Source organism: Sorex fumeus, unplaced genomic scaffold (assembly GCF_029834395.1).
Source record: "Sorex fumeus unplaced genomic scaffold, SorFum_2.1 ptg000047l, whole genome shotgun sequence".
Taxonomy (NCBI): domain Eukaryota; kingdom Metazoa; phylum Chordata; class Mammalia; order Eulipotyphla; family Soricidae; genus Sorex; species Sorex fumeus.
In genome coordinates this window covers 26,547,288-26,574,850 of record NW_026606104.1, presented here as the reverse complement: position 1 = coordinate 26,574,850, position 27,563 = coordinate 26,547,288, and the positions used below count along the sequence as shown (strand labels likewise).

Genomic DNA, 27,563 nt, shown 5'->3' with positions numbered 1-27,563 from the left:
GGTGGAGGAATGGGTATTTGATCATTGTATAATTGAAATCCAAGCACAAAATTTGTAAGTCTACAACTGTACCTCATGGTGTCTCACTAATAAAAAAAAATTTTTTAAAAAGCAAACTACACGCAAAAGACATTTTAGGGAAATTCGTTGGGGGAAGGAAGCTACCAAGAAGTGTTGAAGGGGTCCAGAGGCCATTCCCCACCAGCTGTGTGGTGATAATGCTGATGATACATTGCTCAGGCTGCCCTGGGCTGGTGGTGTGCTGAAGGGAACTGGAGCAGGTATTAGAGCCAGGCTGGGTTGCTGGTGGCAGGCTGACAAGGAGTGCCAGGGGTCAAGTTCCAGCCCTTTGACCTACCGTCCTTACTCCTAGAGAAATTATAGATCGACCTGATATCAAATGACATTTAAGAATAACTTAGTTGTGTGTGTGTGTGTGTGTGTGTGTGTATGATAACGGATTTGCGGTTATGTAGATGTTTCAGTGTCTAACACTCCAGATTCTGATAAAAAGTAAACTATCAAACACACACACACACACACACACACTCATGAGATGAATACCAACAATTTCTGACTCTAGGTGATAGGCATATGGTTGGATTTATACTTCTTTTGTTGATCTTTTCTGTGTTAAGACAAAAAACCTGGGAAGATGTGCATACTCAAATGCCACCGGTCTCTAACACACTAGGTGTGTTACCTACCTACTTCTTTGAAGCTTTCTTGCTGATTTCACACAAACTAAATTCTCCCTTTTGGAAATTTCTTTGGCATTTTGAATAAACAGTGAACCATTCAAAAAGAAAAAAAAAGGGAACTTTAGAAATATTTGCCCAGAGAACAACATGCAAGTTTCATATGGAAGGGAAATAACAGGATACAGAACTTAAATACAATGAAACGAGATTATGAACAGGAGAAGGTAACTAAGCAAAAAGGTCTAGCGGGGAGTGATAAGGCCCCAAAACTAGGGCAGTAGCAATAAAAAATAGTTCTGGGAATCATAGGCAATATTTATGCTTCCGGCTTGCATTTGGGCTGTTACTAGCCTTCACAAAGACCCATCCAAACAATGACTAATTTAACAGTTCCCCCAAGCTGGGAAGCAGGAGAGCTATCAGTCTCAACATTCAGGGTTTAATTTGGGGGCAACTCTTTACTTCTACCCTTCTTAACTGGACAAGAGCAGCCGAAGGCTCATCTTGCACCTTCATTTCCAAGGACACTACCCACGTGGATAGTCATAAATAGCCAGCCTTGGGAACATGCGGCAAGGTCGAGGTTGCCCTAGATGTACAATCTCCGCATTAAGCCCGTTAAGACATCCTTTGACTTCGGGCCCCATCGGCATTTCTGTCTGAGCAAACGGGCAACACGAGAAAACTGTTTGTGTTGGACAGTTTAGTTAGGGCAAAAGTCAAGGCTGAAAGCCAAGACTCGCAGCTACCAGCCGAGAGAGGGAGAGGTGCCCGAGTCCCCTCGGCCGCCCTTTCACCCAGATTCCCGGGCGTTCTGGGTCCACCCAGGGCGCCGCCCCCCACCCTCTGGGCACGCCCACCTCAGAGCTCCATACCCCCCCAGCCCTTTTCCCTGACCCCTCTTCCCCCACCCCCATCCAGTCCTACTAGTTCCAGAGCTAGCGGCTTCGCCAAATTGCCAGGGACCTTGAGCCAAACCGCAGTTCGTTCAGGATTGTTTGTTTGACAGTAAAATTTTTTAAAACTTTTTAATGAATCACTGTGAGATCACTTAATCACTTAATCATTTAACTTCCCGTTAGTCGTCAATTTGCTCGAGCGGGCGCCAGTAACGTCTCCATTTGTCCCTGTCGCGTGCTAGTGTAGCCCAATGGCATCTGTTCGCTCCGGGAACATAAAGGGCCTCAAACCGATCGTTCATGATCTTGACGAAGAAGTCTGATCATCTAGTAGGTGAGAGGCCACGCGGTCTTTTGACATCCCGTGGAATCCAGTCGGTAACAGCTCTAGTCCAGCAGTCGTCTGTAAATCTCATTACGTGACCAGCCCATCTGATTTTCGACACCTTGGCAAATGAGACAGCGTCCCTGATTCTTGATCGTCAACGGATGTCAGAACTCCGGATTCGTTCTCTCATTTGAGTGAAACGTGATATTCCAAGCATAGCTCTTTCTATCACTGTGAGATAGCCCCTTATAAAGCCGTTCATGATTGGGCTTCAGTCATACAGTATTCCAACACCCATCCCTCTACCGGTATCTGTTTCCCAGCACCAGTGTTCCCAGGTTCCCTCCCATCACCCCCTACCCCCACCACTTGCTTGCCTGTCTGTGGCAGGTGCCTTTTCCTTTTATTGTTTAGACTTTTTAACTAAATTTGTGATAGTACTATCAGGGCAGAAAGTACAGTGGAGTATAATTTCCCCATTGGTTTATTATGCACTATTATGTCCTATTATTCTCCTTTAATTTTTTTAATCGATTCACCGTGAGCTACAGTTACAAAGCTTTTCATATTTGAGTTTCAGTCATACAATGATGGAACACCCACCCCTCCCCAGTGTACAGTCCCCCGGCAGGTCAATTTCCCTCAAAACTCTCCCTCTCCTTTTGGGCAGCCGGTTTTCTTGGGACGCTTTAAATCTCCTTCCAAGGTCACGCGGACGCGCAGGCGGGGTTACGGAGCATGCGTACTGCCCTACCGGTTCCCCCCACCACCACCCCGCCCCACCCAGGCTCAGCCAGTGCCCCGCCCCTCGGCTGGCGCCGCCCAGCCCCTCTTAGGGGGCGGGGCCCGACGATGGCCCGGGGCAGCGTCGGTCAAAGCTTCAGGTTCGGGTGCTCTGACGGTTCCCGGGAGAAGCTGCGGCGTCGAGATGGCAGTGGCGTTCAGGCGAAGCTGCGGGGTGAGCAGCGCGGGGGTGCCGACGGGAGCGGCGGATGGAGATGAGGGTGTGGGCCGTAAAGAGGGGCTCTGCAGAGCAGTGGGAAACCTTGAGGGGGGAGGAGCGGGGCGGACCCACGTCACCCCCCATTTTGGCAGCGGGTTGGGTTTCGACTTGCAGTTCTCCCAGGCCCCCCTTCTCTCTCACTCGGGGTCACAGTGCACCCTAGTTCTTCGCTCTCGCGGATCTCCCCGACTCTTCCTTCCAATTTTTAGAATATAGAAGTTTTGGGGTTTCCCCCCCACTCTTGTCCAAGACCCCAGGAAGCAGGAGTGAAGGAAGCAAACCCGGGGGCCCGAGGTTTTGTTAAACTGACACCTCTCTCTCGGAGGGAAACAGGACTGTCTCGGCTCTCGAGCTTCGGCCCGAGAAAAGGCCGAAATGTTGGTGTCATTCTGCAGTGGAGATATGAATCGGTTACAGAAATGATCGGGCTTTCCTAATCTGCTAAGTCCCAGGAAGAAGGAAAATGGAGTACCCGCGCCTTGCGTTATTTAATATGTTTCATGTGTTTTGCAACACAGAGGTGGGAGTTTGCACATTGCAGACATTTACGAATAACCTACTGCGGAAGTTTCCTTTCAATCTTTGCCTGCTTGTTCTGACGTTCCAGTTTGTTCCCGGATGCAGTCTGCTATCTGAAATATTAAGGATCTACATTAAAAACTTATTTTTCTTTTTTACAAGACTGCTGTCATTTTTCTAACTGTCGCTTATGGGCGACTTAAAGTTAAGTCTTTAGGCCAGGAAAGTAGCAGGTGTGGAGTTTAGAGTGATCGTTATAGAGTGGAGTTTAGAAGGATTCATTATAGCCCACATTTGTCTTTGTTGTATATGTTAATGCATTGTAAAAACAGAAGTTGTGGAGGGAATTCTAAAACTGATTTTTAATGAAACCAGAAAAAAGTTATTTACTAATTTTTTCCTAGGAAGCAGAAACCTGATCTAGGAGAGTTTTATCTCTATTATCTCTTGTTTGACTCTACTACATAAACAGGAGTCTTTTTTTTGCTAAAAGCTATGCAATAATAATTTAGTTGTACTGGCATTGCAGAGATGCCGTTTGTGTCTTTTTGGGATTAGGAGTTACATTGTTCTGGTCAGAGAACCAAAAACAGTACACCCCTTTGCATTGGAACACTAAACTCTAACCTCAGTAAATAAGCTACTGAATTTAGCCGTATTTTCGAGGTTTGAAAAGAAACTACAAAAAGTTTGTGATTGGTCCAATCTCTCACAAATAGCTGTGGAGTTTAGACACAAATTTGATGAGTCTGACTCCAAATAATTTTTTAATATTTTGAATGTGAAGCCACCTCTCTTTAAATAGATCACATTTTATGTAATTAAAAGTTACTGGGGGCCAAGACATAATACAGAGGGTCGAGTGTGTGCTTTCCACATAGCCAGCAGACTTGGGTTTTACCCTGGGCCCCCCATATGGTCCCTAAGCACGGCCAGCTGTGATTCCTGAGTTCAGGAATAAGTAAAGAAGTGAATCACAGGATTTGGCCTCAAAGCAAACAACACTTGCATGCAGGATTACTGGACATTATTCCTAGGCTTTAGCTACCACTGTTCTTTATTTGGGGGAGGGGGTGTCAGGTTGAGGTATGGGAGAGGCATCTGTACTGAGCCTTGGGTTTTTTTTATATGCAAATTGGAACATAGTACCTTAATCCTAGACCTGACTTGAAATTCAGTGAATTGATAGTTGATATGAGGAATTTGCCTGAACAAGAATAGGTGTGGTCTAGGAGAACTGGATATGAGGAGCTAAGAAACCATATTTTACAACTTTACAAACCAATTTGTAAATTTTATTTACAAATAGAATTATTGAAAGGTGGAGCTGGAGTGATGTTACTGTGGGCAGGGGGCTTTCCTTGCATGTGGCCGACCTGGGTTCAATCCTTGGCATCCCGTATGGTTCCCTGCCACCCCTAGCAATGCCAGGAATAATTCCTGAGTGCTCAGCCAGGAGTAAGCCCTGAGCACCACTGGGTGTGATCCCAAAACAAAACAAAAACCATAATGAATAATAAAATAAAATTAATGAACGTTTTGAAGAAATGTTAATTTTCATAACGTTTTCCCCTCAGATAAACTTATTTTGAAGGCCATTTAAAGGCCATATTTGACAACCTGTATTATCATTTTAAATGTAGATGATTCACTGTAAGTTCAAGTTGTCATCTAAAAAGTGACAATTAGTTTCTTTTTAATAAATTTTGAAAACACAGGGGCTGGAGCGATAGAACAGCCGTAGAGTGTTTGCCTTGCCCTATGTCGGCCGAGCCGGGTTTGATTCCTCTGCCCCTCTTGGAGAGCCGGCAAGCTACGGAGAATATCTCACTGGCACGGCAAAGCCTGGCAAGCTACCTTTGATGTATTCAATATGCCAAACACAGTAATAACAAGTCTCACGGTGGAGACGTTACTGGGCTCGCTCGAGCAAATTGATGAACAACGGGAGGACAGTGACAGTGACAGGTTCAATTTTTACCTGTCTCTGTTTCATTTATCCCCCACTCCCCTCCCACTGTCTCAGCCAGTGTATGATTCTGAGCTCAGAGATCCCTCCTGACTGTGAGTTCTCCTGGCAGGGCTTGGGGAAACATACAAGGTGTTGAAGATAGGTCTTCCTCATGCAAGTCAAGTGCCCTGCCACTGGAATATTGTTCCAACCCCAGGTCTTTATCATTATTTCGGTGTCTAACTTAATAGAATTGCCTAGAGATCAAGGAATATTTTACCAAAATTCTTTCAAATGAATTAATTTTGGCTGACCTTAAATCTCTTATCAGAGGGATCTAATATGGTTCTCAGTTTTGTAACTTACTATTGTTTGTTTGGTTTTTGAGCTACACCCAGCAGCACTCAGACTACTCCTGGTTCTGTGCTTCAGGGGTATTCCTAGTAGTGCTTAGGAAGTTTGGCAGTGCTCCTGCATGCAAAACACCCATTCAGCCTATTTCTTCAGACTCTGTAGCTTTTTTTTTTTTTTTGGACCACGAAGTACTGCTCAGCACTCTAGGACTGAACTGGGCAACCTGCATGAAAGCACACACTCTCCATTTTTGCACTGTCACACTTGCCCCAGTTTGATAACCACTTTTTGCATGGAAGTGGTTACTTTAATGTACATTAGTCTGTCAGTAGTATGTGAAATGGCTTTCATTTGGTGTAGATTGTATTATTTTTATATATTCTCTGAAGAAATAGAGCAAAAAGTAAATATTTTCTCCTCTATTGACTGTATAGCACAGCGGGTAGGGCGTTCGCCTTACAAGCGGCCAACATGGCCGACCCGAGTTCGATTCCTCCACCCCTGTCGGAGAGCCCGGCAAGCTACCGAGAATATTCGATATGCCAGACACAGTAACAACAAAGTCTCCAATGGAGACGTTACTGGGCCCGCTTGAGCAAATCGACGATCAACGGGAGGGCCTTTACCTTTTTTATAAATTATAAATTTAATGTATATTGTATAGCAAAATCTTGATTAGTCTGAAAACACATTATATCCTTAGACTTTCAACGGGAGGGCCTTTACCTTTACCTTTACCTTATTAACTGTATAATCTCTGTGGCAACTACCCAACCCCACTATGATTTGTTGGGGGTGGGGAGCTGTGTGTGTGTGTGTGTGTGTGTGTGTGTGTGTGTGTGTGTGTGTGTATTGGGGGGTTAGTTTTGGAGTCACACCCAGCAGTGATCAGGGCTTACACCTGCCTCTGCACTCAGAAATGACTTGTGGTGGGGAATCATATCATGCCAGCATCAAACCCAGTTCAGCCATGTGCAGCGCAAACTCCCTACTCTCTGTACTGTTGCTCTTGTCCCCCAACCCTACAGTTAAAGCAGCACTGGATAATACAATATGGCAATGTTCTAATAAAATTTTATTTATGGAACTGGTGACTGCCATAGTGTGCAAACCCTTAGCTTAAAATATTCTGAGAATGTTTACAGACAAGAACAGTAAATATAGAATGTGGTTTTAGACTAATTTGTTTTATGAATTAGTGAGGTGTCTTAGAAAATGGGATCTTCTGGGAGAAGTTTATAGAAGCATGTCTGAGAGGCTCATAGTTCAGGGTATCAGAGACGATGGGTCTAGGCAATTCTGAACAGTACAATATTATCCTGTTGTTCCTGCTCTCCTTCGCAATTGTACTAAATAAAGGCCTGGAATTTGTAGATAGGGAGATCCAGATTCACTAGCTTTGTTGTCTTGAAACCCTCATACCCTTGTAATGTGAATACCACCTGATTTGTTTTTAAAAATTTCTTTTAGAGCCAGAGAGATATTACCATGTTTAGGATGCTTCCTTGCACACAGTCGACCTGGGTTCTATCCCTGGCATCCTCTACAGTCCCCCAGTCCACCAGGAGTATTTCCCGAGTACAGAGAGGGAATTACCCCTCAGCACCACTGGATGTGGTGTGCCCCCCCCCCCCCAAAATAAACAAAAACACTTTCACGATAGCTGTTCAAATATCTTCTTATTGTCTAATGTGAAGGGTATTTTTTTTGTTTTTTTTTTTCTTTTTTTGGGGGGTCACACCCGGCGATGCACAGGATTTACTCATGGTTCATGCACTCAGGAATCACTCCTGGCGGTGCTTGGGGGACCATATGGGATGCTGGGAATCGAACCTGGGTTGGCTGCGTGCAAGGCAAACGCCCTACCCACTGTGCTATTGCTCTAGCCCCTGAAATATTTTTTTAATGGGGGCAGTGGAGCTAGCCATACTTAATGGTGCTCAGGGGCTACTACTCCTGTCTCTTTGCTCAGTGTACCATGTAATCTGGAGATGAAAATTGAGTTGCCTCCTTGCCTCCATGCAAAGCAAGCACCTTAACTCTTTTACTATCTCTCCGGCTGTCATGTAGAAATTAGATTTTAGTTGAAGGCATTTAAGTCATGACTTAAAAATACTATGCTCTTGAATATATTTGGTCAAACAATTTGATGTAGTTAGAATTGTATATGCTGTCATTTTGATTGAAGCTTAAGTTTGTTGAATTTATTTTAATTGTTCTTTACAGGTCCTGAGAAATATTTCTCGTCTTGACTGGAGACTGCAGCACACAAAAGCTGCTGTAAAACATGAACCAGGATTGGGATTTAGTTTTGGTATATGTTTTGTTCTGTCTTTTGACATTAAATATAAATAGATAAACATATGCAAGTAATATGTATAGCATATTCACCTCCTTGTATTTATTTGCCTGGAATATGTTTGTCAACAAACAGTAATATTTGTTAGCAGAAATGACCACTACATACATATGCTGACTGTTGGTCACTAGCAACTGATCTCCATTCTTTCATGATATCCTTCTGGGTCAATTGCACACATGGATTTATTTGTGCCCTTGTCTTAAGTGTAGATCCCAAAATAATTTACAAATTTAGTGGTATTTATGAACAGCCTTCAATTAAGAAGTTAGAAAGCAATAAATACCTTAAATACTTATTAGGGACGCAAAAACTATTTATAAGCCAAATACATGTTTTGGGTGCAAGTTTATTGCTATTAGATATCGTCATCAGACCCAGAAAAAGGGAAGTATTTAGTATTGGAAGGAAAGGAATAAGATTCCACCCGCCAATACACAACTCTGTCTCTGTCTCTGTCTCTGTCTCTGTCTCTCTCTCTCTGTGTCTCTCTCTCTCCCCCCCACTCTAAAATGAAAAACACAAACAAAAAAAATTGAAGTTGAACTTCTTGTCTTTGACATATTTAACCCTTTACAGCTTCAAAATTGTTACCTTTCTTCAAGTTAAAAGCTCATTTCTTTCACTTCTTCTCAGAAAGTATTTTAAAAGCCACTGCGAGGGCCTGGGATATAGCTATGTGCTAGAGTAAATTCTTTACATAGATGAGGCCCTGAGATCAGTCCCCCACACAAAAATAACAAAACACATAGCTGAGATTGTTAATGCACATTGGATACAAAAGAGTCTCAAAAGTTAAAAGTTAATTATTTTTGGTTTTTATTTTGGTGTTTTGTTTTGTTTTGAAAGGTGTGGCACACGTGACTCTGCTCAGGGTTTACTTCTCTTTTTTCAGGGATCACTCCTGGCAGTACTTAGGATAAAATATGGGGTCCAGGGATGAAAACCGCGTCGGCCTCACGCAAGGCCTTACCTGCTATACCCTCTCTCTAGCTCCTTTTATTGTAAAGATTGTTAGCTTCTTGGTAATTTTTTAAAAATAAACAGAATTAAATGAAAATTTCCAAGTGATGTGAAGATAGCAGTTTGGAGACTGGATCCTCTTCTTGAGTTATTAGCATTGGTTTGTCATGATCGCTATGTATTTTCTTATCACATGCAGATATGTACTCAATAGTAACTTCCAGAAGAAACCAAGAGTGGTCTCCCAATAACATGTACATCAGTTTTATCATTTTTTCTTTTTTTATCAATAAAATGGCGACAATGGCTACAACATTGGGATTTTTTGAAGACTAATTTGTATTTAATTTATATGTTAAGTTTTTAACAAATAGTGACTAGATCAAAGTAGGTTCTTAAAAAAAAAGTAATACTAATAGATTCCTGCTTTCCCTGTTCTCCCTGCCTCCTCTATTCACCCTTGATTCAGACCAGTCCCAGTTGTAGAAGAGAAACTGTAATGTAGAGAACACTAGACTGATACTTGTAGTGCTGATTCACTATAAGCTTATGAAGTTATTTCCTCAATCTGGGATTTAGGTTCCTTGAGAGATGGAATCTTAGACTATTTGACTCAACAGTAAAATTCTAACACCTTTTTTCTGGTGGGTGCAAAACCACACATTAGCCTTTTAAGATATCTCCCTGCCCATCTGACATCTTTGATGTTTTATTTTTCACATTCCAGTATGATGAAATCTCATTAAAACCCACTGAGTATGGATTTGAAAGAATGCAGATGATTGACTCTTATCTTCAGCCTAGTTACCATTTAAAAAAAAAAATACAACTCCATGTTGGGCACTGAGTTGTTTGGACTGATTATTACATAACAGCAGAATTTTATGTTATTATCTTCTGAGAACACTTTCCCTATTTTACTAGTTACTTTGTTCTAATTTATAAAAAACTGAGTTTAACAGGGGTGTAAAATTGAAATTAAGGTATTGCTCCATGATATTTTGGAACAAGTTCTATTGTTTTGGTTTCCTAACATCTCATTTTCCTTGTTAGATTGATTCTTGAGATTGGTTTAGTATTTATGGATCTGTTTATCTTCAAGGTTAACAAGCAGTTGATAATTCTGTTTGGGAACTAGCAATAAGTTAAGATTTTTTTCTTTTACCTTCCCAATTGGAGAAACTCAAGTTTATTGCTTATTTGTGAAAGCTGGAAATCTTAATCTACCTCCTTTGATATTTACATTCACCTTTGGTATTTGTGTTATATTGTAGCACTGTCCTCCTGTTGTTCATAGATTTGCAGGAGCGTGCACCAGTAACATCTCACAACAAATTTGAGACCTGTTGTTACTGTTTTTGGCATATCGAATAAGTCACAGGGAGCTTGCCAGGCTTTGCTGCTTGGGCGAGATACTCTTGGTAGATTGCTGGGCTTCCAAGAGGGGCGGAGGAATCGAACGTGGGTCAGCTGCGTGCAAGGCAAACGCCTTATCCACAGTGGAGCAATAGCACAGCGGTAGGGCGTTTGCCTTACACGCGGCCAACATGGCCGACCCGAGTTCGATTCCTCCGCCCCTCTCAGAGAGCCCGGCAAGCTACCGAGAGTATTTGATATGCCAAACACAGTAACAACAAAGTCTCCAATGGAGACGTTACTGGGCCCGCTCGAGCAAATCGACGATCAACGGGAAGGCCTTTTTTATAAATTATAAATTTAATGTATATTGTATAGCAAAATCTTGATTAGTCTGAAAACACATTGTATCCTTAGACTTTCTGGTTAAAGAAATTTTGTATCTCATAAATAATAAAATCACCACACTGATAGCATACTTTCCTCAACTCATTGTCCTCTTTTAAAAGAGTTTTCTAAATAACTTTCCTTTAGAATTCACTGAACAACAGAAAGAATTTCAAGCTACTGCTCGGAAATTTGCCAGGGAGGAAATAATTCCAGTTGCTCCACAATATGACAAATCTGGGGAGGTAGGTATATTGTTTTAAGGGTAGAGAACTGTTAGACTTTCACAGGACTATATAATCCAAATATCTATATTTTAAAAGCATAATGTCATTTTTTCTTTTCTTTTTTTTCAAAAAACCTTTTTAGTATCCTGTCCCCCTAATTAAAAGAGCCTGGGAACTTGGCTTAATGAATACACACATTCCAGAGAGCTGTGGTAAGCTGTCTTCAGATTTTTTTAATACTAAAAGGCATATGAACAAGAACGTTGTACAACTATCTCAGTTGCTGCTAAATAGCTTTTGACTTTTATACCTTGGTGACATATCTCTAGAGTTAATCTGTTTGTTGTATTTTAATCTTAAATTTTAATATTTTCTTGAGATCATTTTTTTTTTCTGTAAGAGTATTACTTTTTCCCTCAGGTGAATGGGTCAGAGTTATAACAGATTTGAATCAAGTTGTTTTGTTGTTTTGGGGTCATACCTGGCTGTGTTCAGGGCTTATTCTTGGCTCTGTGCTCAGGGATTACTCCTGCTGGTGATCATGGGACCATATGGGGTCGCAGATATCAAACCCAGATCAGTTAGAGTCCTACCTGCTGTAGTACCAGTACAGTCCCTGAATTAAGTTTTTACAAAATCAAGTAGAGTAAGATAGATCCAGATTACAAACAGTAAATATATTTTCATAAGTTTAAAACTTTAGAGAAAAATAACCTTGGTATTGTGCTAGCTAGAATACTTTTAAAATCTTTTATGTTATAGCTATTTTTGAAAATTTGCCTTTAAAAGAAATTAACTCATAAGTCAAAATAAATAGCTCATTTTTGATTCTTTTGAGATATACTCTACATTTTAATGGGATATTAAAATATTGTAGGAGGTCTTGGACTTGGAACTTTTGACGCATGTTTAATTACTGAAGAATTGGCTTATGGATGTACTGGGGTTCAGACTGCTATTGAAGCAAATTCTTTAGGGGTAAGTTACTTTGAAAACTGAACTGATGTGGAAAACTTATTGCTAGTTAGGTAGGTTAGTTTCACAGAAAATTAGCGAACTGAACTGATGCGGAAAACTTATTGCTACTAAAATGGGTTAGTTTAACATAGTCTGTTTTAAAAAGGAACATATGATTCTACATTGAAGCCTTGAGGTCATGTTTCAAGAGTTAATCAGTCTGGTCTGAGTATTCTAATCATATTATGACTGGGCTGGAGCGATAGCACAGCAGGTAGGGCGTTCGCCTTACACGCGGCCAACATGGCCGACCCGAGTTCGATTCCTCCGCTCCTCTCGGAGAGCCCGGCAAGCTACCGAGAGTATTCGATATGCCAGACACAGTAACAACGAAGTCTCCAATGGAGACGTTACTGGGCCCGCTCGAGCAAATCGACGATCAACGGGAGGGCCTTTTTTTTTTTTTTTATTATGTCTGGTATTTTGTAGGCTAGCTGTTCTGGTTGGAAAACTATATTTTGACTTTCTCTTCTATGCCTATCAGTAAGGGCAAAGCCAAGAAACTGCATCCAGGAGAGTGATTTAGATGTCTTGCCACCACTGTTGGCAGTGCTGACATTTGGTGAGCAATTCTTAGGATGCTCGACCAAACACACCATTTCATTTATCCTAAATTTAATTATTTACTAGTGCATTTTGCTGTAGTAGAATTTTATATAATATATATAATTTTATTGAAGTAATTGGGTTATATATATTTTATATAATTTGGTTTAGATATATTTCTGCTCGGTTTTTAACTCCCAAGTTAGAGATACAATAAAGGACAATTATTTGAAACCAATCCCTTGGTGGGGGAAATAATTTTCTTTTGAATAATAGCATATCTCAATTTGTGTATTTAGCAAAAATATCTTTTTTCTTTGGTAGCAAATGCCTGTTATTATTGCTGGAAATGATCAACAAAAGAAGAAGTATTTAGGAAGGATGACTGAGGCACCATTGATGTGTGTGAGTATGTGCAGATACTGTTTGATTTTACACTTAAAGTTTTAAAAGTAGTTGAAATATATCAAACAACTTTTTAGCAGTTATCAATATATATAAAAAATACATACACACTCATAGTATCTACATCATTCTAGCTTCAGAGTCACTTTCCTTGCATGCAGCTGAACCTGATTTGATCTGCATGCCACATATGATTCCTTGAGCACTGCCAGTAGTAGCCCCTGAGCACTGAGTTTGGGTTAAACAAACTCTCGCCCCCAAGATAAAAAAATACAGGGCTGGGGGTTTGATTTCATAGTAGACTGTATGCCTTGAATATGTAGGGGTTTCTTCCTAGCTCCACAAAGATAAATCTAAAAACCAATGCAGGAGGTGACCAGAGAGATAGTACAGGAAGTAGCATTTGCCTTGTATGTGGTTGACCCAGGTTTGATCCCCAGTACTTCCTGGTTCCTCAAGAGCAACCAGAAGTGATCCTTGAAAAGTAAGTTCTGAATACTTCTGGGTGTGGCCCACAATCCAAAAATAAATAAGTATGGGCCGGAGAAAAATTACAGTGAGTAGGGCCTTGCACACAGCAGACCTGGGTTCAGTCACCGGCACCCCATATGGTCTCCCAAACCCACTGGGAGTGATAACTGAGTGCGGGGTAAACCCTGAGTACTGTCGAGTATTGCCCCAAACAACAAAAATATATAAATAAATAAACACAGGAGAAAATGGATGCAACTATTAGAGTTTATCTATACTGTTAATGCAGGTCAGTGATGTGCAAAACAAATGTCTTACCCGGTTTATCATATCTCTAGTCCCTACACGAATAATTATTGATACCTCCAGAATTGAAGTGAAAGCATACAGTTACCTACCATACATATTTTGTATGTTATATGTATATGTGTGTATACATAATGTTAAATATTAATGCTTTTTGTGTACAAAATTACTATACTACCCCACCAGCAGAGTGCTGAGGACCGTCCATCATTATCCTTATTTATGTCACTTTCATTCACCTGTTCCCCAACTCCCCTCCCGTCCCCACTAGGTAACCTCAGTTCCATAGTCAGGTTCCCGAATTTGTTATCACTGGATAATGATTGGCTATTCCCTTGCATTATTTCTTTATATATCACATATGAGCGTGAGCATCTGGTGTCTGCCCTTCTCCCCCTGGATTATTTCACCTAGCATATCCCCCTTTATAAGTATTCTTTTTCAGCATGCATACACATACACCACGGCTCACAATTTTTGTCCACTCCGCTGGCATTAGACATTTAAGTTGCTTCTGGATCTTGACACTATTGTGACTGGCACTGCAGGAACATGGGTATATAATATCGGTGTTGATGATTTTAGGATTCTTAGGACAGATGCCAAAGGAGTGCAGTCACTGGATCATATAGAAGTTCAGTTTTTCATTTTCAAGACACCTTCATTTGATTTCCCATAAAAACTAAATCAGGTGACATTCCCATCAACAGTGGCTGCTTTCTTTTTATGTAGGCCATTTTCACTGGTGTAAGATGATATCTTGCTGAATTTGACTTGTATATCCCTGGTAATAAGTGGTAGTGAGCACTTTGTTTCATATGCCTTTTGGCCATCTGTATTTCTTCAAGAAAGTTTCTGTTTATCTGCTTTCCCCTTGGTGGTGAGAGATGGGGGTGCCTCCTAGAGAACCTGGGGGCTGTCCCCAGTGATTTTTGGCCTAGCCGCTGACAATTCAGTGTCAAGGTCTGAGGCTATGCAGGGTTCTGAAGACATGATGCCTAATACCACCAGGGTAACCCTCACACTGTTTACAGGGTCTCTGGGACTGTATTTGGGGATGGGATTCAATTCAAGAAATTGAATCAGCATCTGTTGTGTATAATGCATGCACTCTAACCCCTTTAACTCCCAGCCCCGTCAACATTTCTGGATGGAATTGTTTCTTTTGCTGTTGAGTTGATGAGTACTTTGTATAGTCTTGGATATTAACCCTTGTCAGATGTATATTGGGCAATTTCCTTCCATTTAGTGGAACTTTTCATCTCAGCCATATTTTCTTTCCTAGTGCAAAAATGTAGTTCCTTTGTTTACAGATTCACTTCCATTTACTTACATAGAGAGTTTAATGTTATGGAACTTGGGTACCTTCATATTGCAAATATTTATAATCTTGCTTTGGATCATCACATACATTATCATTTCTGCCTAAAATACAGTCTTCCATTACCGTACCCCAAAGAATTTCTTTTCCTTTTTTGAGACTTAACATTTAGTATTACCTCTGGAAAGCTTTTACTGCAATCTTTAAAGCCAAGTACGGTTCTTAAGTTCATTGTGTAGCTTGAGATATAGCTCAGTGGGCTAGAGCACATGCTTTGATCTCCAGCATTTCATGTTCCTCTGAGTATCGCCTGGAGCAGTCTCCTAGCACACAGCCGGGAGTAGCCCCTGGGTTCCCCAGGTGTCACCTAAAAACCCTAAAAAAAGAGCATTCAGTTCATTGTGGATGATTCTAGTAACTAGACATATGTCATCTGTCTTGTTAAGTTGGTTGGTTTACTTTTAGTTTTTATTTGGAGTAGGGGGTGCTCAGGATCTTCTCCTGGTTCTTTACTACAGGGTCACTCATGGCAGTGCTAAGGGGACCAAATGCAGTTACGGGGGTTGAACTTGGGTTTCTAATTTGCCTTGCGAATGTCATAAACACCATAAACCCTCTCTGCCTCTCCCTTGTTAAATTGTGATGTCTTCTGCTTTGGTTTTCTTATCTCCTTGTTCATAACCTAGTACATTTATTGCTTAAAGGACTAAGTACATCTGACATTGAATTTAGCTTGGTTCTTCAACTAAGTTGTTCTTCTAGCATATGCACTTTAGAAGGTTCATTAACATCCTGTATCACATCGTAATTTATACATTAAATGTTTTTATAATTGAATACTATATATTTTTTAACTCCAGAATATTTGTGGTGGGTGGGGTGTGGTGGGTTTGGGCCACACCTAGTGATGCTTGGGGCCTAATCCTTGGCTTAGTACTCAGAAATAGCCTGAATTTGGTACGAAGGTCTGGCACAGGTAAGGCAAGTGCCTTAAACACTACACACTCTATCCAGCCCTAATAATATTTTATTTTTACAGATTTAAAAATATTGACTTAGAAAACAGTGCCAGAGAAATAGTACAGAGGTTAAGGAGTCAGCCTTGAATCCCACTGATCTGGTTCAGTTTTCTGGCATAATACGGTCCCTGGGCACTAAGCCGGAGATAGCTCCTGAGTATTACTGCGTGTGACCCCAAAACCATAAATAAGTAATTGACTTAAGTAACTATAAATTATCTTCTTCTAAATGTTTATAACTTATTATGAATAATTTATTTTAAAATTTATTTATTATCATAATTTATTCTATTTCATCTTCCTCCTCATTTTCAAGGCCTACTGTGTTACGGAACCTGGGGCAGGCTCTGATGTAGCTGGTATAAAGACCACAGCAACAAAAAAAGGAGATGAGTATATTATTAATGGTCAGAAGATGTGGATAACCAATGGAGGAAAAGCCAACTGGTTTGTTATTTCTCTTCTCACTTGATATTCAGAATCTATTTATTTATTTTTTAATTAATAAACCCTCACTTCTCAAGTATTTATGGAACTCAAGGTCGATGAAAAATTATCAGTAGTGATTTGGGAGGCCTGAGAGATTACAGGGATAGCTAAGTTCAATAGGCAGCAGTGATGTGAAGTACAGCCTATAAGAGGATGATGTAATTTTATATTGAAGTAATAGACCATCAAACTACAGTAATAGACCATCAAACTACAGGATAAAAATTGAAGAAAAAATGGTAATAGTTATTGGTAACATATTTTAAGGTTTTTATTTTTGATTATTTAGATCCTGGGGAAGGAGATGTGGGAATTATGTGTTTTTGTTTTGGGTAATTAGGGATCAAACCCAGGGCCTCAAATACATGTAGTCAACAAACAATTTACATTCCTGATCCCCTGGCAACACTTCTTTTTTTTTTTTTTGCTTTTTGGGTCACACCTGGCAGTGCTCAGGGGTTACTCCTGGCTCATGCACTCAGGAATTACCCCTGGCGGTGCTTTGGGGACTATATGGGATGCTGGGAATCAACCCTGAGTCGGCTGCGTGCAAGGCAAACTCCCTACCCGCTGTGCTGTCGCTCCAGCCCATGGCAACACATTTTAGAGCATGTATTGACAACATGGAATACGTTCAGAAGCAATTATATGTCCTATGTTAGAAAAACCCTAGGTAACAGATCCTGTGAAAAGTAAAGAGATTAATTTGTTTACCTGGTGCCCACTTGAGCAAACGAATGAACAACAGGAGGACGGTGCTACTACAGTGCTACCTTGAAATATGTCACACTGAAGAAAATGCAGGCGTTTTACATTTGCTTCAGGAAATCTAGTTTAGATCTAGTAAATGAGAAATAGAAGACAGCTCTAATAGAAAATAGGGCAAGAGAAGGTTTTTAACAATAGTGCTCCTGTGTTAAGTTGTAGAATATTATGCATTTAACCAAAACTACAAATATACTGAGACTTCACAGAAGGATTTTCTCATGTTTGGAATAATTAAATTAACTCTCTTTCCTCATCTATGAAACTTCTTATTCGATGTGTAAGTAGTCTGCAGTGTAGTCTTATGGCAAGTAAAACATTATTCCTGGGAATAACATTGTCTTTAAATGAGTTTTTAAAGAAGGGAAGAAACTATTAAAATGTAACCATTTGAAAAAATCTAATAATGCAGTTAGAATATTTCATAATTTTAAGTAGAACTTTTTCTGGTAGTAAGAAATTAGGCAAACACCCTATCTGCTGTGCTATCGTTCCAGCCCGTCCCCTAGTAATCTTAAAATAGAAAAATAAAAACACAATAATTTTTAAAAATTTGACATGACTTTATACATGACACTTTTTTCTTACAATTCACGCTACCGAAAACCTCAAGTAGCTTATTAGTAAAGAAGTAGATCTAGGGGCTGGAGCGATTGTACAGCCGGGAGGGTTTTTGCCTTGCATAGGCCAACTGGGGTTCAATTCCCAGCATCCCATATATGTCCCCCAGACACCGCCAGGACTAATTGATGTCAAATCCTGAGTGCAAAGCCAGGAGTAACCCCTGAACATCCCCAGGTGTGACCCAAAAAGAAAAAAAAAAAGATCTAGCGCTGGGGAATAGGTGCCAGGACTGTATTTCATTTCTGGTAGCAGCATTTGTTGCCTTGAATAGTGAACCTACATGGTGAGGGGGAATCTGCTGGGAGCACCCCCGGATTCCCTTAGCACTGCTTGAAACAGTAGGCCTGGGTTGAAGTACTAGCATCGCCACATCATAAACAGGTGATTGGATAAGCTTTTCATTCATCTGTATATTCATGTGTATTTATGTTTGTTTATATAAGGTACTTTTTATTGGCTCGTTCTGAGCCGGATCCTAAAATGCCTGCCAGTAAAGCTTTTACTGGATTTATTGTGGAAGCAGATACCCCAGGAATACAGATTGGAAGAAAGGTACTGTGTGTTTTTCAGTGGTTAAGAACTCAAAAAATTTTAAGTTACTGATTTCAAAATTACTATTTGCTTTCTTCATTGAAAACATTGTTTATATGTTTTCATATATGTTTTCAAATATGTTTATATTTTATTAGAATAAAAATAAAGCTGTGTTTTAGTGCTGTTAGGTGAAATGGCCTATATATTGCTTAAAATGCTTAATAGTTATTGGGTGAGAAACAAATTCAGCCTTTACCTTGCATGTTGCTTTGTTTCTCTACTACTTAAAATGAAAATAAACTTTTCCCAAATCAGATTATGTTTCCTACGTATTTTTCCTGACAGTAAAAATTAGTTCCAAACATAGAATTTGTCTTTGTAGGTAGTATTTATAGACCTATAGGTTGGTATTGGTTTTAAATTTGATATTTAAGATGGGTTTAGCAAATTTGATAAAGATTCTGATTATAAATAGTTTAGGCTTTGAGGGACATATGATCAATCTGTGAAAATGGTTCTGCTATTTTCCCATTGTAGCAAGAAAGTAACCATGGCTTTTTATGTAAAATGAACAGAAGTGAGTATATACCTATAGAGTTTTTTCCTAACAAAACAGCTATTTCAGATTGTAATTTATCAATTCCTGTTTTGGACAGTTGCAAAAAGTCATTAACAGGTTAAAATTAAAATTTGTGGTGTTGAGAGTGTGACTCAGTGGTAAAGCACATGCCTTGCATATATGAGGCCCTGAGTTGATCCCTGACAATACCAAAGAGGGGAAAAAAATCTTGGTTAAAAAAAACTCCTTAGGGGCTGGAGCCATAGCATAGCGGGTAGGGCGTTTGCCCTGCACGCAGCCAACCCAGGTTCGATTCCCAGCATCCCATATGGTCCCCCGAGCACTGCCAGGAGTAATTCCTGAGTACATGAGCCAGTCGTAATCCCTGACCATCGCCAGGTGTGACCCAAAAAGAAAAAAGAAATAATAATCATTAAAAAAAAAAAACAACAACAAACCTCCTTGCTAATATATATATAATTTTCCTTACTAGGAATTAAATATGGGCCAGCGATGTTCAGACACAAGAGGAATTGTATTTGAAGATGTGAGGGTGCCTAAAGAAAATGTTTTAATTGGTGAGGGAGCTGGTTTCAAAATTGCAATGGGAGCTTTTGATAAAACCAGACCTCCGGTAAGTTATAGTAGACTTGATGCCCTTATGTAAGTTTTATTTATATAATAGTTTTAATATTGTGTTTCTTATTTGTTTTTAAATACGCATTTTTTAAAAAAAGATGAAGTTTTCCTTTATTTTCTAGAGTTCTATAACTCTGGTTGCCTGTTTACAGAAATTAATTTAGCCAAAACAAAATTTCTGTAATTACTGCTAGATTAGTTCATATTTGATTCAATTACTCCTGCTTATAGTATCTTGATTCCCTTTTCTTCACTAAGAACAATATTTCTATGGAAATTTCCCTTATTGACAAGAGATAACTTGTCTATAAACTCTTTAACAAATATCTTTCTAACCATTATTTATTCATAAATAACATAAATTGCAATATTCATGCACTCATTTTCTTGTTTCCTTAAGGTTTAAGTTTTCTTCATCTGAGCCTTAACTTAGGTTATTAGGCAGATTCCCATTACTGTGTCTTATCGATGACATGCTTCAATTTATGTTAAAATACTAGGTTGCAGCTGGTGCAGTGGGACTTGGACAGAGAGCTTTGGATGAAGCCACCAAGTATGCCCTGGACAGGAAAACTTTTGGAAAGCTGCTTGTAGAGGTAACTTTAATGCTATACTTGCTTTTTTGAAATGTAAAGATTTTGTTTTCATTTAAATAATTTAAAATTATTTTTAAAGTATAGACTTGTATTTCTGCTTTTATAGCAAGAAGAGAAAACACTGTTTTAGGAAGAATAGATTTTCTTTAGACTTTGCTACTATTGTTCACTCAAGAGAATTAAGTAAATTAAGAAGAACAACTTATTGAGTCCCTTAATGCTTCCTAATTCATATAAAAATACTTCATTTATGGATTGGAAAGATAGCTGAATGGACTGAGTTTAGTCCCTGGTACTGCATGGCCCCTGTAGGGAGGTAGGTACTACCCCTAATACCTCTGGATGTAGCCCCAAAACAAAACAAAGCAAAAACTATATTTATAATTACCATCAGGTTTTCCCCACCTTTCTTTAAAATTCTTAGAAAATCCTTCAATCTATTATTTTTTCTTTTTATACCAATTATTTCCTAGTTTCTTTTAAGTTCATCTATGAAAGATATTGTTTCTCTTTTTTTCTTTCTCTCTATTGTTAAATTTGGGGCTACTCCAGGTGGTGCTTAGGGATTACTCCTCGCTCTGTGCCCAGGATCATTCCTGGTGGGCTTAGGGGACCATGTGGGATGCTGGGGATCAAAACTGGGTTGGCCATGTGCAAGGCAGGCTCCCTATCTGCAGTATTATTTCTCTGGCCCAAGATGCTGTTTTGTTGAATTGCTTCTGTCTGTTTTTGATACGTTCATTAGGTGTTTCCCAGCCCTTAAGAGAGAGGCTTTTTGTTGTTGTTGTTGTTGTTGCTTTTCTTCCTCATGAACCAAGACTTTGGAAAGAAAAACTCTTATATGCAGGGACTCTGTTTGAACCTTTTGCCTTGTTTGCAATTTCCCATTCTGTGTGTTTATTAAAATTCCAGTTCCTATCCCAAATGAATTCAAATCATATCCTGATTTTTGTTTTTACTTTTTGGTGTCACTTTTTAATCAGGATATAAATTCCTCCTTGAAGACACTTGGGGATTTCTGTTTATGTCCTTGAAGAGCCTGGGAGATTGCTCAAAGGGCTGGAACACATGCTTTCTAAGCAAGAGGCACAAGTTCAGTCCCCAGCATTACCTGAACAGTCCCTGAAAATTTTTAAAAAGCAAATCCTGTTTTCCCTTGAGCTCTTCCTATTTTTTTGTTTGCTTTTGTGTTTTGGGTCATACGTGGGTATGCTCAGAACTTACTCTGGACTCTGTGCTCAGGGTTCTCTTCTCCAGTGCTTGGGTACCATATGCAGTGCCAGAGATCAAACAAGGATCAGCCACATGCAAGGCAAGTGCCTGGCTCTCTGTACTATTTTTCTGGTCCTGAGTTCTTCCTTTTTAGAATTTGGTCAAAAAGAGGTATATATTAGTTCATTTATGTTGCAGAACTATACATATATACAAACAGATTAGTACAATATCTGTTGAAAATATAACTATTAGTTTAGCATTATTATAAACAGTAATTCTGTTCAGATCTTTCTTATCCAAGTCCTTCTCACCAAGTAGCTGATAATTCTTGGCCATTTATAACTTAGTAGGAATTTTTTGTTGTTGTTCCCTTTTTTGTTTGTTTGTTTTAGGACCATATCCAGCTCAGGGTTTTTCCACAGCCGTGTTCGGAGGACCTTGTAATATTAGGGATCAAACTCAGAGCATGCGCACTAACCTTTTGAGCTATCCTCCAGGACAAGTTCTTTTTCTTTTGAACTCCTTGACAATTATTTTCTGAAATAATTGCACTTCTGAAATAATAGCACTTGCACCAGGATGTTATAGCCTTTTATTATTAAGTATAGAAAAGTCTTAGTCTTTGCTTATTACTTTCAAAGTACAGTCTTTTGTCATTTTGTATCTCCTAAAATTTTCCTTCTCTTTCATTACCGTGAAAAATGCTGGTTAGGATTGGAGGGTTAGTGCGGTAGGTACGGTACTCTCCTTGCATGTGGCTGCCTTGACCTTGACCCTGGTTTGAATCCTGGCACCACATACGGTCCCCTGAGTACTACCAGCAGTCTCTCTTGAGCACAGAACCAGGAATAGCCTCTAAGTACTGCAGGCTGTAGCCCAAAAAAAGGGGGTGGGGGGAGTAAAAATTGCTGGCTATCTGTATGTTTTTGAGGGCTGGGGGTGAACCACACCCAGTAGCGCCAGGGGCTACTCCTGGCTCTATGCTTTGGGGTTACTCCTGGCATATCTATGGAGTGACCATGTGGTACCAGAAGTCAAAATAGTCAGTTGCATGCAAGGCAAGCACCTTAACCCTTATACTATCTCTCCAGTCTTGGATTTTAAATTAATAGGTAAAATAGTGGGGTGCCAGATGCTCCCCTACTCTTGTGATTTTTGCAGCTCCTTAATCTGCTACAGTATCTTCTATAAATTATTTTTTCGGGAGATTATCATTCCTTATAATACACGTAAAAATTTGGGGCAAGAGAGCTAGTAGAAAGGTAACGCATTGCCCTGCAAACAGCATACCTGGGTTCTATCCCTGGCATTCCATATGGTCCCCTGAGCCCACCAGGAGTGGTTCTTGAGTGCAGGGCCAGGAATAACCCCTGAGCACCACTGGGTGTGGCCCAAACTAACCACTCTCTCTGTCCTCTCCAAGAAAACCCTCCAAAAAACAAAGACACATACAATTTAGGTCACTGTCACTGACACTGTCCTCCCGTTGTTCATTGATTTGCTCGAGTGAGCCCAGTAATGTCTCCAGTGTGAGACTTGTTGTTACTGTGTTTGGCATATCAAATACGTCATGGTTAGCTTGCCAGGCTTTGCCATGCAGGTAAGATACTCTCAGTAGCTTGCCGGGCTCTCCGAGAGGGGCGGAGGAATCAAACCTGGGTATGTCTTAACATTTGTATACTTGGAGTTAACATTTAAATAATTTTAAACCATTTCACATCTTATAGTAGGGAATAAACAATATATCACATACCTGTGTTTATATAGACGTGAATTAGTTGTTAATGTGGTATGACTATGGGACAGATGCAAGAATGAACTTTAGCAACTATCCTTCCTAAGAAAAGGAGACTCTATCCATATATGATATATTTGTCTATATACACAGTAGCTCTGGGAGGATTAAAATAACTGGTAACTTGGTTTTCCCAGGAAGGGAAATTAGGGTGGAGGAGTACAGGGATAATAAGAGAACTGAGAAGAAAACTTAAAAGTTTGAACTGGTGGTTGTATTACCAACTCAGAACTAAAGTAAAATCTAAAATAAACCAAGGAAAAAACCTGATTTTTTGACACAGAAGAATAGGCATTATTTAGGCGGGCAGAAGAGAGGAGAATTTTACCCTCGTTTGACATTGGAGTGATTCACATTGCTTATTAATTGCTTCTATAAGAAGTATGGCTCTGAAAGACGTTGCATTACACAATGGAATACTGTGCAGCTCTAAGAAAGAACAAAATCATGTAGTTTGCAGCAACATGGATGGAACAAGAGGAAATCCTGCTGAATGAAGTCAGTCAGAAAGAAAGGGAAGCTACAGAATGATTTCTCTCATATGTGAAACCTAAAGTTATACAGTAAGGTAGCACCAAGGTCCAAAGAAAACACCATGAGGGAGCTGATCAACACAACTGAGTGTGTGTGTGTCACTCAGTAGGGGAAGGGGCATTGTAAAGGAGAGGTCTTGGGGTACTTGAGGAAGGGAGGTGAATACACTGTTGGTGGGTGTAGTGTTGGAATTGTGTGTGTGAGAAACCATTATTACAGTATTGTAAATCACAGAACTTTAGGTAATCAAGTATATATATACATATATATATAATTTTTTTAATAAAAACATTTAGTCTCCGAAAAGATTGACTCAAGGGTCAAGGGTATGTGCCTTGCATGCCTAAGATGCTGAGATGAATCCCCAATACTGCATACCCTACACACCCTTGACTCTAACCCTGGTGACTCTCATACCACTGCACCTGAGCGGCCCTGCATTGTTGGACCCCAGATGGAACCTTCTGACCGGGTTGGCCACATATTAGCAGGAATGACCCTGAACTACCCTCTGAGCACTTCTTGGGAAGCCACCCTTCCCCACCCTCCACCCCCACCTCCTAGAAAAAAACCTTAACACACCGATACTCAACAATTTTTGACACTCAGTTTTGGTGGGGCAGGAGTGGCAAGTATTGGGCCACACCCAGTTATGCTCAGCAGCTGTTCCTGGCTCTGTGCTCAGGAATGACCCTTGGCAGTGCTCAGGGGAGCAAAAGCGGTGCCTTGGGATTTGAACCAGATTATATGCAAATCCGTACCTCCAGTATTATCTCTCTAACTCAACTTGTCACATTCTAAAGCAATGACAGGGATATGTTACTAAATGTAGTAAGTATGTAAAATTGGAGTTTGAGGCCACAGTTAACTTTAAACTTTTTTCTCTCTTTAATTCTAGCACCAAGGGGTATCATTTTTGCTGGCTGAAATGGCAATGAAAGTTGAAATAGCTAGATTAGCTTACCAGAGAGCTGCTTGGGAAGTTGATGCTGGTCGTCGAAATACCTATTATGCCTCTATTGCAAAAGCATATGCTGGAGATATTGCAAATCAGTTAGCGACTGATGCCGTGCAGATTTTCGGAGGCAATGGATTTAATACAGAGTATCCTGTAGAAAAACTAATGAGAGATGCCAAGATCTATCAGGTAAAGTTAAAAATAACTTGATCTTTCTTGATTTTTTTCATTTTTTAGGCCACACCTGGTGATGCTCAGTGGTTACTTCTGGCTCTTAACTTAGGAGTCACTCCTGGCAGTGTCGAGGGGACCATATATGGGATTCTGGGGGATCAAACCCGGTCTGCTGTGTGTAAAGGAATTGCCTATGCACTATACTATTTTTCCAGTCCCATTGTGATTTTTTAAGGGGATAAGATACTCTTAAATGACAATATATTTTTTTAAAAATCATTAAGTATTTAATACCAGTAATAATAATAAGTAGCTGTCATAGATTGCTAAGAGTGGAAGTTTTGGAATTAAGTAATAAAAAATGAACGATGCTTTTAAGTACATGTATTAAAGAATAGCCTAACAAAGTAAATGATGGACGTATACAGTATGTCCAAATCAGCCTTCTTTGACTAGTAAGATCATAGCTGATCATAATCACCTTTCAGTCTCTTAAAATTATGCAAGTCTTTTAAAATTAATTTTATTTTAAATATAGACTATATTGAATTTATTAAAACATATTTGGCACCAAAGATTTAAAAAACACATGAGGAGATAGTGATAATATTATCTTGTAAATTAAATTGGTGGTAAAAAAAACTTAGAGATGGGAGTAGTTTAGTAAATAAGATATAACTAAATACCCATGTTACAAGTTAATTATAACTTAGGGTCCACTTGTAAGTTAATTATAACTCAGGCTCCTCAGTATATCTTCCTTTGCTTTCTCTATCTCCAGCAATTTTTTTTTTTGGTCAGACACGGTTATTTAGTATCTACAGGTTGGTTCAGAAAATGTTAGAATAAGAAGGAAGTATAAATATAGTGTAGCCTTTTAATTTAGACATGAAATAACTGAAGGACAGAATTTATATCTTACCCATAGTTTATCTGGTGATACTCCCCTCCCTCAAAGGCTTTAATTATAGTAGTTCTTATTACAAGTCATTTAACTTTTTCTCAGTCACCTGAGAAGGTGAACAGATTACTAGATTTAGAAGTTTTAACTGACTGTGGGCTAGAGAGATGGCGCAGTGGGTAGGGTGTTTGCCTTGCACGCAGCTGATCTGGATCCAATCCCCTGCATTTCACATGGTTCCACAAGCATCGCTAGGAGTAATTTCTGAGCACAAAGCCGGAGTAACCTCTGAACATATCTGGGTGTCCCCACCCTCCCCGCCAAACAAACGAACAGCCAAAAATTAAAAAGAAGTTTTTACTGGGAGTAAGGGCTAAATGCTAGAAATATGTAAGTAAGCAAAACCAAATTGTTCTAGAGTCTTTTTCTTTAGCAATTCGTTTCCTTAGGAGCAAGAGAAAATGTCAGATTTAAGAGTAAGAAGAGAGAATGACTGAAGGTGACAACTACCACAATACAGTTCAGGAAAGCTTGATAAATAGCAACATTAAACTTCTTTAGTTTTCTACAGTTTTAACATGTTAATATCCTTTTATTTGACTATTTAATACTCCAGTGTTTTGGCATATGAATGACTTACTGTTTTAAGATAATTTATGGACCAAAGAGATAATTTAAACTAAAAGCTAATTTTTTAGAGAATTTCCTTCCTTCCTTCCTTCCTTCCTTCCTTCCTTCCTTCCTTCCTTCCTTCCTTCCTCCCTCCCTCCCTCCCTCCCTCCCTTCCTCCCTTTCTTTCCTTCTTTCCTTCATCCTCCTCCATCTCCTCCTCTTTCTTCTTTTCTGAGAAATACTTATTTTCAAAGTCTTCAAAAAATAAGATTTCAAAGGACTTTTGATTACTGACTATATATATATATATACATACATACATCTCTATAGATGTATAGTATATGTATATACATATGGTTTGGTTCAGTTCAGTTTGGTATTACAACAGATTTTATGATATTTTAAATGTTTAGTAAATAGAATTATTTATGTACTGAAAATATTTAACTTTTTTTTATTTTATTGCAGATTTATGAAGGTACAGCACAAATTCAAAGGCTTATTATAGCCCGTGAACACATTGGCAAGTTTAAAAATTAACAACGTGCTTATAGAAAGTATGAGTCATTGTTAGGAATGTGACCTTCTATTTAAGCTCCAGGGAAAAAAAGGGCTTTAAATTATTTTCCATTAAAATTTTTTAAATAAGTACTGTCACACTAAACCTATGCAATTGATTCTAGTAGTACTTTTCTATTTTTAACATTATCACTTGCCTTTTGTCAGATAGATTTGATTTCATTAAATTGATTTCTCCTTAGCTTTTTTGTATTTGACTTACATTAACCTAGAAAAATATGTTTTGTTATTTTTACTTCTTTTTAACAGAAATTCTTCATAATTTCAGTACTTTCCAATGATCAAAAATTGGTCTTTTAAAATAGTTTTCAGAATATTCAAAAATTTACATTAGGGAAATGGAATTTGGGTGCATAAAATGACTTTGTAGACTTATTAATATTGTATTAAAGATTATTTCCCTACATTTTGGAAGACACTTGTTTCTAATTTTACAATAAAATGGTCCACAATGTGA

The 27,563-nt window shown here is 39.3% G+C and overlaps 1 protein-coding gene across 1 annotated transcript; it reads left to right on the top strand.

The window, feature by feature from the left end:
* The first annotated feature begins 2,789 nt into the window (after nucleotides 1–2,789).
* On the top strand, nucleotides 2,790–27,563 carry ACADM (acyl-CoA dehydrogenase medium chain). Its single transcript, XM_056122920.1, has 12 exons — nucleotides 2,790–2,886; nucleotides 7,982–8,069; nucleotides 10,968–11,065; nucleotides 11,190–11,259; nucleotides 11,925–12,025; nucleotides 12,935–13,015; nucleotides 16,449–16,579; nucleotides 18,454–18,562; nucleotides 19,597–19,737; nucleotides 20,243–20,338; nucleotides 24,781–25,029; nucleotides 26,996–27,563. Exons 1-12 carry the CDS (start codon nucleotides 2,857–2,859, stop codon nucleotides 27,065–27,067), a joined length of 1,266 nt encoding a protein of 421 aa, XP_055978895.1. The 5' UTR covers nucleotides 2,790–2,856; the 3' UTR covers nucleotides 27,068–27,563.

What these genes read in the sequence shown, in the direction of transcription:
- ACADM (XM_056122920.1), top strand. Translation starts at nt 2,857, where the DNA reads ATGGCAGTGGCGTTCAGGCGAAGCTGCGGG. An exon ending in AGGATTGGGATTTAGTTTTG is followed by an intron (nt 8,070 to 10,967) that starts GTATATGTTTTG and finishes ACTTTCCTTTAG; the next exon opens with AATTCACTGAACAACAGAAA. An exon ending in GAATACAGATTGGAAGAAAG is followed by an intron (nt 18,563 to 19,596) that starts GTACTGTGTGTT and finishes TTTCCTTACTAG; the next exon opens with GAATTAAATATGGGCCAGCG.